The 17094-nt window shown below is 53.3% G+C and overlaps 1 protein-coding gene across 1 annotated transcript; it reads left to right on the top strand.

Moving 5' to 3' along the window:
- Positions 1 to 11565: 11565 nt before the first annotated feature.
- Positions 11566 to 16341, top strand: LOC139233084 (collagen alpha-1(XXV) chain-like; the record flags this gene model as incomplete). Its single annotated transcript, XM_070863603.1, has 6 exons — positions 11566 to 11772; positions 12774 to 12862; positions 13043 to 13286; positions 15339 to 15458; positions 15952 to 16068; positions 16282 to 16341. Coding segments are annotated over exons 1-6 (837 nt in total), but the record flags the coding sequence as incomplete, so codon positions are not given.
- Between the last annotated feature and the right edge of the window lie 753 nt (positions 16342 to 17094).

Raw genomic sequence — 17094 nt, 5'->3', positions numbered from 1 at the left:
GCCTTTGATTCTATTCCATCCAGTGCTGCATCTGCTGGGAAACATCAGCTCCCCCTCAAGAGAGTTGACACTATTGAAGGGGGACGTGGTGAATGAAGGCATCCCTTTATAGGGGACCCTCAGTCAGACACACCAGTGTGTTTAAATCGATCGCGATGACATTTTGCTTTAATGGCAACTACCTGATGACTGGGATAGGCTCCCGTCCCATCAGGACATCCCAAATATTGGACTTTTGCAGGTACAGCATTGATTAAAAAAAATTAATAAACAATTTACATCATTCTGTTATTCGATGTTAACTGTGTCAGCTGTGTCTCAGTGGGTAGCACACTCGCCTCTGAGCCAGAAGGCTGTGAGTTCAGGACTTGAATATAAATCTAGGCTGACACTCCCAGTGCAGTGCTGAGGGAACGCTGCACTGTTGGAGGAGCCGTCTTTCAGGTGAGATATTAAACCGAGGCCCAGTCTGCTCTCTCAGGTGGGTGTGAAAGATCCCACTGCTCTATTTTGAAGAAGAGCAGGGGAGTTATCCCCGGTGTCCTTGGGCCAATATTTATCCTTCAGTTAACATAACAAAAGCAGACTGGGGCAGAAATTCCTCTCGAGGACTTCCCGCGGGTAAAGCACTAAATAATGGACATAAAATGCGCACTTACCGTAAGCTGCGAGGCCAGTTCGAGGTCCCGGTCCGGAGGCCTCTCGCGACTGCACGTCACTGCGCGTTTACATTGGGACGTCCGCAGAGGTCACATGGGCCTGGACACCCAATCACAGGGAAATATCTTCTCATTCATAGTAACAGGAGATTCGTAAGTTACGAATCTCCTATTACTATGAATGAGAAAAACCCCAAAACGCACAAGCACTACATAAAACATTTAAAAAACAACTCACATAAATACACTAATAGAAATTAAAGTTGTCATAAATGTTTTAGAAAGAAAAAAAATTTGCCGATTTTTAAAAAAAGTTAGGGCTAGGGTTTAAAATAACATTTCCTGAGTGGTCAGGGTTGTAACATAAATATGTTTAAAACATTTTTATTTTAATCAATGTTTTTGATATGTTTTTAAACTCTTACGTCTGTAAAAGTAGGCTATGCGCCTGCTTCTATCAGGCGCAAGAGTTTTGAGGACATTTGCCGGGCAAGATATGGGTAAATACCGCTCCAGCTTGACAGATCGGAAAAGCGGTTTTCAGCGCATGCGCATTGCTCGCTGAAAACCGGCTTTTCTGATGCCTTCCCAGGTTCGTAGAAACTTTGTACAGGCCCGGGATGTTGAAATTTCCACGCCATTATCTGGTCATTATCACATTGCTGTTTGTGGGAGCTTGCTGTGCGCAAATTGGCTGCCGCGTTTCCCACATTACAACAGTGACTACACTCCAAACGTATTTCATTGGCTGTAAAGCACTTTGAGACATCCGTCCGGTGGTCGTGAAAGGCGCTATAGAAATCCAAGTCTTTCTTACTTTCTTTAAATGATGTTAGCTGTAAGCCCTACAGTCCCACTTACGTATTGCAATCACAGCTTTTCTGGAGGTCGATTATCTCAAACCATATGGTAAGTCCAATTTCGGCAAACAGGACTCTAGTACCTGAAATGGCCCCGACTCCCCTATTCTCCACTGCGCCCCTGCCCCGCAAACACTTTACCAAGGCCAGCACAATCCATTCTGAGAACACTGAAGATGCTTGTGGACAAGATCTGTAATGTTCTACTGTGCCTGATTGAGACATAGATGGACATCTGGTCAAAGTTGCAGGAGGCTGGAGTTGGATGATGCAGCTTTGTACTGCATGATTAGATCCCTGGGCTCGCTGCATGTGACAGGTCCAAAATATAACTTAACAGGCCAGTGGAATGCTGGCCTTCATCTCATCAGAAGTACTGCGTTCAGTTCTAGACACTGCAACTTAGGAAGGATATGTTGCCTGTTGAGTTGAGATACAGATCAGCCATGATCTAATTGAAAGAGGAAATATGCTCGAGGGGTTGAATGGCCTACTCCTGTTCCCACTGGAGGTATAGCTTTGGAGCAGGGTGCTGCTTGTGTCTCTCTACTCGGAACTCCTTCACAGCAAACGAGCCCCAGGTGGGCAGAGGAAACATTTCAAGGACAATCTCAAAGCCTCCTTGATAAAATGCAATATCCCCACCGACACCTGGGCCAAAGACCGCCCTACGTGGAGGAAGTGCATCCAGGAGGGCGCTGAGCACCTCGAGTTTCGTTGCCGAGCGTGTACAGAAAGCAAATGTAGGCAGCGGAAGGAGCGTGCGGCAAACCAGACTCCCCATCCACCCTTTCCTTCAACCACTGTCTGTCCCATCTGTGACAGAGACTGTAATTCCCGTATTGGACTGTTCAGTCACCCGAGAACTCACTTTTAGAGTGGAAGCAAGTCTTCCTCGATTTCGAGGGACTGCCTGTGATGATGATGATGATCTTCTCTTCAATCCTTGAGTGCTTCATAAGAACATCAGAACATAAGAAATAAGAGCAGGAGCTGGCCATTTGGCCCCTCGAGCCTGCTCCGTGATTCAATAAGATCATGGCTAATCTGATCATGGACTCAGCTCCACTTCCCTGCCTGTTCCCCATAACCCTTGACTTCCTTATCGTTCAAAAATCTGTCGATCTCCACCTTAAATATATTCAATGACCCAGCAACCACAGCTCTTTGGGGTGGAGAATTCCAAAGATGCACGACCCTCTGCAAGAAGAAATTCCTCCTTCGATGGCAGATACCTACTGCAGCCCTTACAGTTTCCACCTCACAAACTCTGTCAAAGGAGTATTGGTCCACAGTTCCTAGTGTCAGCGCTTCTCTCACTACATGTAGAATGAAGATCGGGACCTGGAACGTCAGCACCCTCAAGGACAACCCCAACTGGACTGTACAGCCACCTAAGAACTCATGCTAAGAGTGGAAGCAAGTCTTCCTCGATTCCGAAGGTCTGCCTATGATGATGATGACATGTAGAATCATAGGGCTAGAAATTGCGTAGCGCACCGCTTGGGATGATAACTTTTGCGGGAGCGCATAAGTATCGCTGGGCGCTAAACATTTGGTCCTGCCGGGAACTTCTGCTTTAGCGCTTCTAGAGGGAAATGGAGTGCCAAATCAAGTGCTATCACTTACCATAGAGCGCTGACGGGAGTGTGAAGGGCGGTATCGGCAGAGCGCGGTGCAATGTCTGGGGCAGCGCCAGCAGTTTTACAGGCTCTTCCCTCCCTTAAAGGGAAGGGCCAACGCTACGGGCATTGAAGCCTGTGGGCTCGACTTTCCCGAAAGGCCCTCAACACCCGATTGCCTGCTGAGAAGAACTGCTAACATTCGGTGAGTAACGCTGGTGAGAATTTCCATTTTTATGTTGAAAGTCATTAAAACTAATCGCCCGGCGAGAAAATGGACGTTGCAGACTCATTGTCGGCAGTTTTCTCAGCGGTTAAGTGGAAAGTTAGTAACATGGGCAGTCGTTACCGGAATGGACGGTAAGCACTAAAATTTAGTCCGAGGCTGCGGTTGGGCCTAGCGAGGGGGGAAAACTTTTTTTAAATTTTCAATAAGAAAAATAAAACCATACAAAGCATCCCCAAGACACTTTTATACGTTTAACATTTTTTTTTAAATAAATAAAGAACCTTTAACTTACCTTTCTGTTTAAGTAGCTTTTACGGAGCGGTTGTTCTCAGCATTGCACGTGGGCGGTTTGGTCCCGGCGGGCCTGTTCAGATTTGGGCGATACCATGAAAAAACTTAAGGGGAAACTTTCGCTGGGCGGAAAAACAGCTGTACCGGCGAGAAAATGGCCGCAAATGAAGGCGGAAGTCTAGCCCTAAGTCCCGTGTATGTTTGTCGATACACGCGATACACGCCCAGCAGCCCCACGCGCTCTGAGTGAGCGCAGGGCTGAGCAATCGCGGGTTCCAAAGAAATCAAAATGCAACACAATGGGGTCATAATTACATTTTGGCGTATCTGATCACCGCTGTCTTTAATTACCGCTCCCCAAGCGGTCGGCCGAGGTGACAACGCCTCCTGCAGCTGCCGTTGTTTGATGCCCGGCGATGCTGCAGGGGGCGGGAGCGAATATCACATCCGGGGCGCTAACGGGGCACTGCACACCGGATGATGTCATGATTTCTGGGGCACAGGAGCTCGAGGTGGTGAGTGCTAGCGCCAGCGCAAAGTCGCCAGGGAAGATGGCGGGCGTCAGTGAATTCGCCGCGCCCAGTCAGTAAGCTCATAGCGCCCCATTCTAGCCCCCCAGAGGCACTAACAGTCGGCTCAAAGGAGGCCAATTTCTCTCCAACAGGTCAGTTACGGCGCAGAAGGAGGCCATTTGACCCGTCGAGCCCGTGCCGGCTTTCTGCAAGAGCACGTCAGCTAGTCCCACTCCCCCGTCCTTTCCCCCGTAGCACTCCACGTTTTTTTCCTTCAGGTACTTATCTAACTCCCTTTGTAAAGCCACGATTGAGTCTGCCTCCACCGCCCTTTCAGACCGTGCATTCCAGATCCTAACCACGCGCTGCGTAAAAAAGTTTTTCCTCGTGTCGCCTTTGGCTCCTCTGCCAAACACCTTAAATCTGTGTCCGCTCATCCTCGAACCTTCCACCAATGGGAACAGTTTCTCTCTCTCGACTCTGTCCAGACCCCTCATGATTTTGAACACCTCTATCAAATCTCCTCTCAACCTTCTCTGCTCCAAGGAGAACAACCCCAGCTTCTCCAGTCTATCCCCGTCACTGAAGTCCCTCATCCCTGGAAACATTCTCGTAAATCGTTTCTGCGCCCTCTCCAAGGCCAACACAAACACCTCTTTTCCATTCAACACCAACTTGCATTTATATAGCGCCTTTAACGTCGTAAAACATCCCAAGGTGCTTCACAGGAGCGATTATCAAACAACATTTGACACCAAGCGACATAAAGCAGATATTAGCACAGGTGACCTGAAGCTTGGTCAAAGAAGTAGGTTTTAAGGAGCATCTTAAAAGGAGGAGAAAGAGGCGAAGAGGCGGAGAGGTTTGGGAAACGAATTCCTGAGCTTAGGGCCTGGGTAGCTGAAGGCACGGCCGCCAATGGTGGAGCGATGAAAAATTGGGGATGCACAAGTGGCCAGAATTGGATACAGACACAAACACATATGTATAAAAACATTCATACACACATCTGTAGATATATTGGCTGTGAAGCGCTTTGGGACATTCTGAGGTTGTGAAAGGCACTATATAAATGCATATTATTTCTTTCTTCTGACATAGACACACATGTGGATATACACACACAAACACACATGAAGATATATGTAGATATAGGAAGAGAATGTAAAAATATAATTTTAATTGCACGGCACATACTATTAGACTTTTACCATCATTGCCTTGCTCTGACTGTTAATTATTGCTAATGAAACATTTGGAAAGCACTGATCCACGCGGGAACGGAATATCTGCTCTGAAACATGCCTTCACCGATAGAATAAGGTTCTGTCTTCTATTCTTCAAGATCAAGGTCACGGTCGTGTAATGTATGCATCCTATTATGTTATTAGGCAGATGAATAATATGTATGAGAACTGACCCTTGAACCTTGCTCTCTTAGCCTGACAGAGATGCACTTTTTGCCCAGACTAATCTCTCCAGGTTGAAGCAGTAATTCCATTAGTTTATGAAAAGCATTTGCACATATTCAATGACCTTGGATGCAATTTCTTTATGGAGATAGGCAAAAGAATATTAAAATTTTAGGCACCCAAGGCATGTAAATGAACGCTTTATTTATTACACGCACAAACCCTTTTTAATAATTGTGGGTAAAGAACATGACAGGAAAGTTCAAAGGTCAAGGTACAAAATAAGCAATGAAGACCATTTGTTTTTGAAATTAATTGCCACAAGCACGTAGCCCAGCTTCGAGCTTCAACAGCCTGGAGCCAATAAGCTTAAGGAATAATTTGGAGCTTATTGGGACTAGAAATTCAGTAAGGCCCACATTGAGGCGGTAACAGCACCGGGATGTTGCCTTTAGTGCCAGGCGATGTCTACCACCTCAAAGTGTGATATTGCCCCAAGAGGAGAGTGGAGCGCTAAGTGAAGCATCCCACACTCCTCTTAGGGCACTAACGGAGCGGTAGCGCAGGAGACCGACTCAATCTTTTGGCGCGAGGATGAGGGAAAGAGACATTAAATTGAGACTAATTGATGGGGAGAAATTCGGTTGTTTAACGCCGGCTTCCTAGCGCCTGAAGCTGAAAATAAAATCCTGGTCAAAAATTCAATAAACCTCACCCACACTTCCCCCCCAGTACTGCAACATTTAAATAGAAGTTGAAAAAGTGACATTTCAGCCCTTGCCTTACACTCCGGACGATATCGCCCCGGGATCGTGGCTGGACCGACTGCTTTCCCCCGGCCGGTCTCAGCGCCAAGCGCTACCGCAGGCGAGAGAGTGAATTTTGCGAATGCGGGGCTACGGGGGCGTTGCACACCTGGTGACATCACTGAGTGGGCGGGGCTAGTGAGCACAGCGCAAACTGTCAGCGCCGCCTCCAATCCCTCACTGACAGCGCGGCGCTCGGGCAGGAGGTGTTGAGCGGCCCCTTAGCGCCCCTCTCTGGCGTTAAACAACTGAATTTCTCCCCATCAATTAGTCTCAATTTAACGTCTCTTTCCCTCACACATGCTGAACAATAAAAAAATCATGCGATCGAATAAATTTTGCAAGGCACTGGCTTAGAAATATATATTTTTTCATGAATCAGACTAAACCTGCTCCAGGGACTTGAACACATAAATCTAGTCTGACACTCAAGTGTGGTACTGAGGGAGTTCCGCATTGTTGGAGGTGCCATCTTTCAGATGAGACATTAAACCGAGGTCCCGTCTGCTCTCTCAAGTGGACGTAAAAGATCCCAGGGCTCTATTTCAAAGAAGAGCAGGGGAGACGTCCCTGATGTCCTGTGCAAGAATAAAAGTGTTTAGTAATGATAAAATTAATTCGGTATATATGTATAAATGTTAAAAGTGTAGATTGTACAGAAAGGCTGCAGTTTTGAAAGGAACAAAATGGATACCTTCCCCAAGTCCATGTGCTCTCTGGCTGGGCAGAGCTCAAGGAACAAAGAACATAAGAACATAAGAATTAGGAACAGGAGTAGGCCATATAGCCCCTCGAGCCTGCTCCGCCATTCAACAAAATCATGGCTGATCTGGCCATGGACTCAGCTCCACTTACCCGCCCGCTCCCCATAACCCTTAATTCCCTTATTGGTTAAAAATCTATCTATCTGTGATTTGAATACATTCAATGAGCTAGCCTCAACTGCTTCCTTGGGCAGAGAATTCCACAGATTCACAACCCTCTGGGAGAAGAAATTCCTTCTCAACTCGGTTTTAAATTGGCTCCCCCATATTTTGAGGCTGTGCCCCCTAGTTCCAGTCTCCCCGACCAGTGGAAACAACCTCTCTGCCTCTATCTTGTCTATCCCTTTCATTATTTTAAATGTTTCTATAAGATCACCCCTCATCCTTCTGAACTCCAACGAGTAAAGACCCAGTCTACTCAATCTATCATCATAAGGTAACCCCCTCATCTCTGGAATCAGCCTAGTGAATCGTCTCCGTATCCCCTCCAAAGCTAGTATATCCTTCCTTAAGTAAGGTGACCAAAACTGCACGCAGTACTCCAGGTGCGGCCTCACCAATACTCTGTACAGTTGCAGCAGGACCTCCCTGCTTTTGTACTCCATTCCTCTCGCCATGAAGGCCAACATTCCAAGGAAGCATGGCTTTGAAACTCACTAAACTTGAAAAGGTGTTAATTGAAAAGCCATTAACCCAATCAAGGAATGGCATGGGCCTTCCAGACAGACACATGTATGAGGAGAAACCAATCAGAAACGGCCCTGGAACCAAGATCCAATCCTGAGGCTTTCTGAGAAACAATGGACTTAAGGGGTATAATAACCCGAGCAAAGATTGCTGCGTCTCTTTTTTCTTAAGCACGTGGTAAAAGCAGGACCTTCCTCCACAGACCAAGAAGCAGCCTGTGTGATTTGCCAGAAGGAAGTGACGTATAACTTTTATACCTTTTTATAAATCATTATTGTAACATTATTGTATCTGTTGTAACTAAGTCGATCTGTAGGATAGCTGATGACTGCTGATAGATTGAGCATGTGTGTGTGTTTAATAAACTATTCCAAATTGTTTTAAAAGAATCAGTCTTGCTGTCAATTTAATGCCAGAGATTTAGAAATCTTACACCTGGTCAATATTTATCCCTCAATCAACGTAACAAAAACAAGTTATCTGGTCATGATCACATTGCTGTGTGTGGGAGCTTGCTGTGCGCAAATTGGCTGCCGCGTTTCCTACATTACAACAGTGACTACACTCCAAAAGTACTTCATTGGCTGTAAAGCGCTTTGAGACGTCTGGTGGTCGTGAAAGGCGCTATATAAATGCAAGTCTGCCTGTGTCTGTCTTCCCAGCTAAAAGAGGAATAAAAATTTGCCAGTGTTCCCACCCCTGATTGGCAGCCAGTGACGACCTGCTCTGACATTTTTGGGGAACGTGGAATCTGCCGGATTGTGGGATGCCAAGAAAAGCAGCCCAGGGTGATGGGCTTCCGGTTTCTCCCTCTCAGAATGAGACCCGGACTCCAAGGGTTGTGTAACGAAGAGAGAGTACACAAATTAGGGTCGCATTCCCTACAATTTAGAAGGTTAAGGGACGATTTGATCCCCGTTTTCAAGATAATAAGGGGAACAGATAGAGTAGATAGAGGGAAACTATTGCTGAAATATAAATGCTGGAAATACTCAGCAGGTCAGGCAGCATCTGTGGAGAGAAACTATGTCTGCTGGTTCGGGAGTCCAGGACTAGGGGGTATAGTCTACAAACTTAGAGCCAGACTTTTCAGAAGTGAAACTAGGAAACATTTCTACACACAGGAGATCACATGACTCCGGGTGGGGTGGAGTGTAGAATGTTTTGGTGTAGGGGGTGTCGCGGTTGCGTGGGGCGGACTGGTTGGGCTGGGTGCCCTTTGCCTTTCCACCATTGTTCATAGGTTTATATGTAACCTTCAGGGCTGCTGACCGAGGACCGTGCAGCTCTTTGTCAGCCAGCGCGGACACAATGGGTCGAAATGTCCTCCTTCTGCGCTGTAAGTTCCTATGTTTCTATATTTACAAAGGGGCTCGACTTTCCATCGGAATTGCCCATTTACCGCCCAGTTACCGCCCAGTTACCGCCCAGTTACCGCCCAGTTTCCGCCCAGTTTCCGCCCAGTTTCCGCCCAGTTACCGCCCAGTTACTGCCCAGTTACCGCCCAGTTACTGCCCAGTTACCGCCCAGTTACTGCCCAGTTACCGCCCAGTTACCGCCCAGTTACCGCCCAGTTACTGCCCAGTTACCACCCAGTTACTGCCCATTTACCCACTGAAATTGAGTTTAACATCCATATTTGATTAAAAATGGAAACTAATGCCCAATTATCACCCATTTATCGCCGGCGTAACTTTTGGCATCTCGCCCATATACCGCCCAAATGATCGCTCGCCCAAAAAGACGCTGAAGAAAAGCTGCACTCACCTGACCCTTAACTCGGTGGTCTGGGTGCCATTTTGTAATTCGGAGGACTTTTCACAAAAGGCTGCTTCAAGTTCATGGGAGCTTTGAAGTAATTCGTGAGTGCTTCTAAGGTCATTTTAAAATCTCTTAACAACCATCTAATCACGTTGTGGTGAATTTTGAGTTTCTATTGCGTTTTTAGAGAACAATTTAATAATTTTCAAGATATATAAATAGGGCATTTATAGTAATGGGGTCTGTAATTTCTCAGCCAGTATTGATGACTACTCACATGCTGCAGACCAGAGATGGGAGAAGGTTTATGGAAGAGCATTATGTGCCCAATCAAAGAGGTTGCAGAGGAGGAGGAGACTTTACGCCCAATGCACTTACAGGGATAAGCGATCATACCTGGACTTGTCCGATAACACCTGCGTTAGAAGGCTGCGCTTCCAAAAGGAGGTCACCAGTGAGATATGCCAGCTAATTAAGGGAGATCTGCAGCCTAACAGCACCATCAGGACCGCACTGCCCATTGAGGTTAAGGTGACTGTGGCACTTTCCTTCTACGCTTCAGGCAATTTCAGGCCTCAGCTGGCGACATTTGCGGTATCTCTCAGCATGCCACACATTGCTGCATTTGACAGGTGACTGAAGCCCTTTACGCTCGCAGGATGGACTTTATAAACTTCCCTATGACCAGGGAGGCACAGACTGAGAGGGCTCTGGGTTTCTCGAGAATAGCAAACTTCCCCAAGGTGCATGGAGCAATAGACTGTACGCACATCGCCCTGCGAGCACCTTTCCAGGATGCAGAGGTATTCCGGAACCGAAAGGGATTCCACTCCCTGAATGTGCAACTCGTTGTTCACCACAAGCAAATAATAATGGCAGTAAATGCAAAATTTCCAGGGAGCATCCATGATGCGCACATCTTGCGTGAGGGCACTGTCTCTGACCTGTCACAAGAATCAGCCACAAGGTCACGGTTGGATGCTGGAGGATAAAGAATATGGCCTTGCCAGCTGGCTCATGACCCCCCCCCCCTGTGTAATGAAAGCCATATAGCCACATGCAATATCGTCGAAAAGACAATTGGAGTGCTTAAGCAGCGCATCAGATGCCTGGAGTACTCAGGAGATGACTTACAATACCACCCTGAGCAGGTCGCTCAGTTCATTGTGGTGTGCTGCATGTTGCATAATTTAGCTATCAGGAGGGGACAAGAATTGCCAGATGGGACCACCGGTCCACCTCAGGAGAGAGGGGAGGCGGAAGAGGAGGACGAGGAGGTGGACGAGGACCTCGGGGAGGACAATCAGGCTGGCGTTGAAACCATGCCCACACCCCACCCTAGACCACAGGAAAAGCCCCATGGTAGTTACGCAGCTGAAAGACTGTTGTGTCCACAGCTCATAAATGAATGCTTTGCGTGAAGTTATATTGGTGACAGTTACAGTTATGTTACGTTACGTTTCATTCTTGCCTGGCCATGACAGTGTTTGCAAACTTTTTATTGATGATTAACCTTCCTGTTATTGGAAGACATTGCACAACAATGTTAATTTAAATTTAAAAAATTTAATGATCACAAAAGTTCTAAAGATTTTTTCTTTAACAATAAACACTCATCTATCCCCCCACCCCCACCCCAACAGTGCAAATGTTTAAAATAACAATAACAACATTAACAACAGCATAATATATCATGGTATAACAACAACAAACTTTCAAAAACAATTATAAATATAAGAAAGACCCACCCACACCCCCCCCCCCCCCCCCCCCGCAACAGTCAACAAATGTATTAATAACAAGAATACAAAAAAATACATTCCCCCCCACCTCCCCTACTTGTGGCCAAGCCTCGCCTTGCCTTTACCCCCCCCGGTCTGAACCCCACTTGTACCCACACCAAGCCGCCTTGTAGCAGGGCACCTCGAGCTTGAGTGGGGGCTGACGGTGGCAGAGTCAAAGATGGGGCTGGGGAAGCTGGAGAGGACCTTTGCAAAGAAACATCCTCCGAGTCAGAAGCAGCTGCATCCTCCTGACTTGCATGTGTCGACAGTGCCTTGGGGTGCAGTGCCGTATCCCGAGACCACAGCCTGCCACTTGGCATCCATGGACTCGGCTATTCTCTCCATTACCGCAACCATCCGCGACATCTCCTCCAAGACTATCGCGGTCAGAGCGGCAACATGCCCAGTTAACCCGCCCGTTGCCTGGAGGAGCTCTCAACCAAAGTCAACGCTCGTCCTGGACAGATTCACGACGTCCAGGTTGACATCTGCCGGTCTTGGAGCAATCCGACCTCGCTGAACCAACCTTCGCGGGGTTGGCACGGGCATTGAACCACTCAGGGTGCCCTGCTGCAAGGAGCTTGGCCCCGCTGCTTCCTCGGTGGATGAGGACGTGGCCGCAGGGACATTTGAAGAACCTGCTGCAGGCTCTTCCTCCACCTCCTCACGGTCCTTGGTGGACAAGAGCATTTGCGCTAGCAGAGGAGAGGCTCTTGTCTCCTCACCTACAGATACAGCCTGCATAGGCTGGAGAGCCTGGGGAACCTGGGGAGTCTGGGGAACCAGTGGAGTCTGGGGAACCTGGGGAGCCTGGGGAACCTGGGGAGTCTGGGGAACCTGGGGAGTCTGGGGTGTCTGGGGAACCTGGGGAGTCTGGGGAACCTGGGGAGTCTGGGGTGTCTGGGGAACCTGGGGAGTCTGGGGAGTCTGGGGAACCTGGGGAGTCTGGGGAACCTGGGGAGTCTGGGGAACCTGGGGAACCTGGGGAGTCTGGGGACCCTGGGGGAACCTAGGGAGTCTAGGGAACCTGGGGAGTCTGGGGAACCAGTGGAGTCTGGGGAACCTGGGGAGTCTGGGGAACCTGGGGAGCCTGGGGAACCAGTGGAGTCTGGGGAACCTGGGGAGTCTGGGGAACCTGGGGAGCCTGGGGAACCTGGGGAGTCTGGGGAACCTGGGGAGTCTGGGGTGTCTGGGGAACCTGGGGAGTCTGGGGAACCTGGGGAGTCTGGGGTGTCTGGGGAACCTGGGGAGTCTGGGGAGTCTGGGGAACCTGGGGAGTCTGGGGAGTCTGGGGAGTCAGGGGAACCTGGGGAGCCTGGGGAACCTGGGGAGTCTGGGGACCCTGGGGAACCCGGGGAACCTGGGGACCCTGGGGAACCTGGGAAGTCTGGGGATCCTGGGGAACCTGGGGACCCTGGGGAACCCGGGGAGTCTGGGGACCCTGGGGAGTCTTGGGACCCTGGGGAACCTGGGAAGTCTGGGGATCCTGGGGAACCTGGGGAGCCTGGGGAACCTGGGGAGTCTGGGGAACCTGGGGAGTCTGGGGAACCTGGGGAACCTGGGGAACATGGGGAGTCTGGGGTGTCTGGGGAACCTGGGGAGTCTGGGGAGTCTGGGGAGTCAGGGGAACCTGGGGAGCCTGGGGAACCTGGTGAGTCTGGGGACCCTGGGGAACCCGGGGAACCTGGGGAACCTGGGGAACCCGGGGAACCTGGGGAGCCTGGGGAACCTGGGGAGTCTGGGGACCCTGGGGAACCCGGGGAACCTGGGGACCCTGGGGAACCTGGGAAGTCTGGGGATCCTGGGGAACCTGGGGACCCTGGGGAACCCGGGGAGTCTGGGGAACCTGGGGAGTCTGGGGAACCTGGGGAGTCTGGGGAACCTGGGGAACCTGGGGAACCTGGGGAGTCTGGGGAACCTGGGGAACCTGGGGAACCTGGGGAACCTGGGGAGTCTGGGGAACCTGGGGAGTCTGGGGACCCTGGGGAACCCGGGAAGTCTGGGGAACCTGGGGAGTCTGGGGACCCTGGGGGAACCTAGGGAGTCTAGGGAACCTGGGGAGTCTGGGGAATCTGGGGAGCCTGGGGAGTCTGGGGAACCTGGGGAACCTGGGGAGTCCGGGGAGCCTGGGAAACCTGGGGAGCCTGGGAAACCTGGGGAGTCTGGGAAACCTGGGGAGTCTAGGGAACCTGGGGAGTCTGGGGAACTCAGGGAGTCTGGGGAACCTGGGGAGTCTGGGGAACCTGGGGAGTCTGGGGAACCTGGGGAACCTGGGGAGTCCGGGGAGCCTGGGAAACCTGGGGAGTCTAGGGAACCTGGGGAGTCTGGGGAACCCGGGGAGTCTGGGGAGCCTGGGGAACCTGGGGAACCTGGGGAGTCTGGGGAACCTGGGGAGTCTGGGAAACCCGGGGAGCCTGGGGAGCCTGGGGAGTCTGGGGAGCCTGGAGAGTCTGGGGAACCTGTGGAACCTGGGGAGTCTGGGGAACCTGGGGAGTCTGGGGAGCCTGGGGAGTCTGGGGAACCTGGGGAGTCTGGGGAGCCTGGGGAGTCTGGGGAGCCTGGGGAACCTGGGGAACCTGGGGAGTCTGGGGAACCTGGGGAACCTGGGGAGTCTGGGGAACCTGGGGAGTCTGGGGAGCCTGGGGAGTCTGGGGAGCCTGGGGAACCTGGGGAGTCTGGGGAACCTGGGGAGACTGGGGAGCCTGGGGAGTCTGGGGAGCCTGGGGAGTCTGGGGAGTCTGGGGAGCCTGGGGAACCTGGGGAACCTGGGGAGTCTGGGGAACCCGGGGAGACTGGGGAGTCTGGGGAACCTGAGGAGACTGGGGAGCCTGGGGAACCCGGGGAGACTGTGGAGTCTGGGGAACCTGGGGAGTCTGGGGAACCCGGGGAGTCTGGGTAACCCGGGGAGACTGGGGAGTCTGGGTAACCCAGGGAGTCTGGGGAGCCTGGGGAGCGTGGGGAGTCTGGGGAGTCTGGGGAGCCTGGGGAGCGTGGGGAGTCTGGGGAACCCGGGGAGACTGGGGAGTCTGGGGAACCTGAGGAGACTGGGGAGCCTGTGGAGTCTGGGGAACCCGGGGAGACTGTGGAGTCTGGGGAACCTGGGGAGTCTGGGGAACCCGGGGAGTCTGGGGAACCCGGGGAGACTGGGGAGTCTGGGTAACCCAGGGAGTCTGGGTGCCTGGGGAGCTTGGGGAGTCTGGGTAACCTGGGGAGACTGTGGAGTCTGGGGAACCTGGGGAGTCTGGGGAACCCGGGGAGTCTGGGGATCCCGGGGAGACTGGGGAGTCTGGGTAACCCGGGAAGACTGTGGAGTCTGGGGAACCTGGGGAGTCTGGGGAACCCGGGGAGGCTGTGGAGTCTGGGGAACCTGGGGAGTCTGGGGAATCCGGTGAGTCTGGGAAACCCGGGGAGACTGGGGAGTCTGGGGAACCTGGGGAGTCTGGGGAACCCGGGGAGTCTGGGGAACCCGGGGAGACTGGGGAGTCTGGGGAGTCTGGGGAACCCGGGGAGACTGTGGAGTCTGGGGAACCTGGGGAGTCTGGGGAACCCGGGGAGTCTGGGGAACCCGGGGAGACTGGGGAGTCTGGGTAACCCAGGGAGTCTGGGGTGCCTGGGGAGCTTGGGGAGTCTGGGTAACCCGGGGAGACTGTGGAGTCTGGGGAACCTGGGGAGTCTGGGGAACCTGGGGACCCTGGGGAACCTGGGAAGTCTGGGGATCCTGGGGAACCTGGGGAGCCTGGGGAACCTGGGGAGTCTGGGGAACCTGGGGAGTCTGGGGAACCTGGGGAACCTGGGGAACATGGGGAGTCTGGGGTGTCTGGGGAACCTGGGGAGTCTGGGGAGTCTGGGGAGTCAGGGGAACCTGGGGAGCCTGGGGAACCTGGTGAGTCTGGGGACCCTGGGGAACCCGGGGAACCTGGGGAACCTGGGGAACCCGGGGAACCTGGGGAGCCTGGGGAACCTGGGGAGTCTGGGGACCCTGGGGAACCCGGGGAACCTGGGGACCCTGGGGAACCTGGGAAGTCTGGGGATCCTGGGGAACCTGGGGACCCTGGGGAACCCGGGGAGTCTGGGGAACCTGGGGAGTCTGGGGAACCTGGGGAGTCTGGGGAACCTGGGGAACCTGGGGAACCTGGGGAGTCTGGGGAACCTGGGGAACCTGGGGAACCTGGGGAACCTGGGGAGTCTGGGGAACCTGGGGAGTCTGGGGACCCTGGGGAACCCGGGAAGTCTGGGGAACCTGGGGAGTCTGGGGACCCTGGGGGAACCTAGGGAGTCTAGGGAACCTGGGGAGTCTGGGGAATCTGGGGAGCCTGGGGAGTCTGGGGAACCTGGGGAACCTGGGGAGTCCGGGGAGCCTGGGAAACCTGGGGAGCCTGGGAAACCTGGGGAGTCTGGGAAACCTGGGGAGTCTAGGGAACCTGGGGAGTCTGAGGAACTCAGGGAGTCTGGGGAACCTGGGGAGTCTGGGGAACCTGGGGAGTCTGGGGAACCTGGGGAACCTGGGGAGTCCGGGGAGCCTGGGAAACCTGGGGAGTCTAGGGAACCTGGGGAGTCTGGGGAACCCGGGGAGTCTGGGGAGCCTGGGGAACCTGGGGAACCTGGGGAGTCTGGGGAACCTGGGGAGTCTGGGAAACCCGGGGAGCCTGGGGAGCCTGGGGAGTCTGGGGAGCCTGGAGAGTCTGGGGAACCTGTGGAACCTGGGGAGTCTGGGGAACCTGGGGAGTCTGGGGAGCCTGGGGAGTCTGGGGAACCTGGGGAGTCTGGGGAGCCTGGGGAGTCTGGGGAGCCTGGGGAACCTGGGGAACCTGGGGAGTCTGGGGAACCTGGGGAACCTGGGGAGTCTGGGGAACCTGGGGAGTCTGGGGAGCCTGGGGAGTCTGGGGAGCCTGGGGAACCTGGGGAGTCTGGGGAACCTGGGGAGACTGGGGAGCCTGGGGAGTCTGGGGAGCCTGGGGAGTCTGGGGAGTCTGGGGAGCCTGGGGAACCTGGGGAACCTGGGGAGTCTGGGGAACCCGGGGAGACTGGGGAGTCTGGGGAACCTGAGGAGACTGGGGAGCCTGGGGAACCCGGGGAGACTGTGGAGTCTGGGGAACCTGGGGAGTCTGGGGAACCCGGGGAGTCTGGGTAACCCGGGGAGACTGGGGAGTCTGGGTAACCCAGGGAGTCTGGGGAGCCTGGGGAGCGTGGGGAGTCTGGGGAGTCTGGGGAGCCTGGGGAGCGTGGGGAGTCTGGGGAACCCGGGGAGACTGGGGAGTCTGGGGAACCTGAGGAGACTGGGGAGCCTGTGGAGTCTGGGGAACCCGGGGAGACTGTGGAGTCTGGGGAACCTGGGGAGTCTGGGGAACCCGGGGAGTCTGGGGAACCCGGGGAGACTGGGGAGTCTGGGTAACCCAGGGAGTCTGGGTGCCTGGGGAGCTTGGGGAGTCTGGGTAACCTGGGGAGACTGTGGAGTCTGGGGAACCTGGGGAGTCTGGGGAACCCGGGGAGTCTGGGGATCCCGGGGAGACTGGGGAGTCTGGGTAACCCGGGAAGACTGTGGAGTCTGGGGAACCTGGGGAGTCTGGGGAACCCGGGGAGGCTGTGGAGTCTGGGGAACCTGGGGAGTCTGGGGAATCCGGTGAGTCTGGGAAACCCGGGGAGACTGGGGAGTCTGGGGAACCTGGGGAGTCTGGGGAACCCGGGGAGTCTGGGGAACCCGGGGAGA

Source organism: Pristiophorus japonicus, chromosome 20 (genome assembly GCF_044704955.1).
Source record: "Pristiophorus japonicus isolate sPriJap1 chromosome 20, sPriJap1.hap1, whole genome shotgun sequence".
Lineage (NCBI taxonomy): Eukaryota > Metazoa > Chordata > Chondrichthyes > Pristiophoridae > Pristiophorus > Pristiophorus japonicus.
Note: the sequence above shows the minus strand (reverse complement) of the source record. Positions and strands in the feature narration are given on the sequence as shown.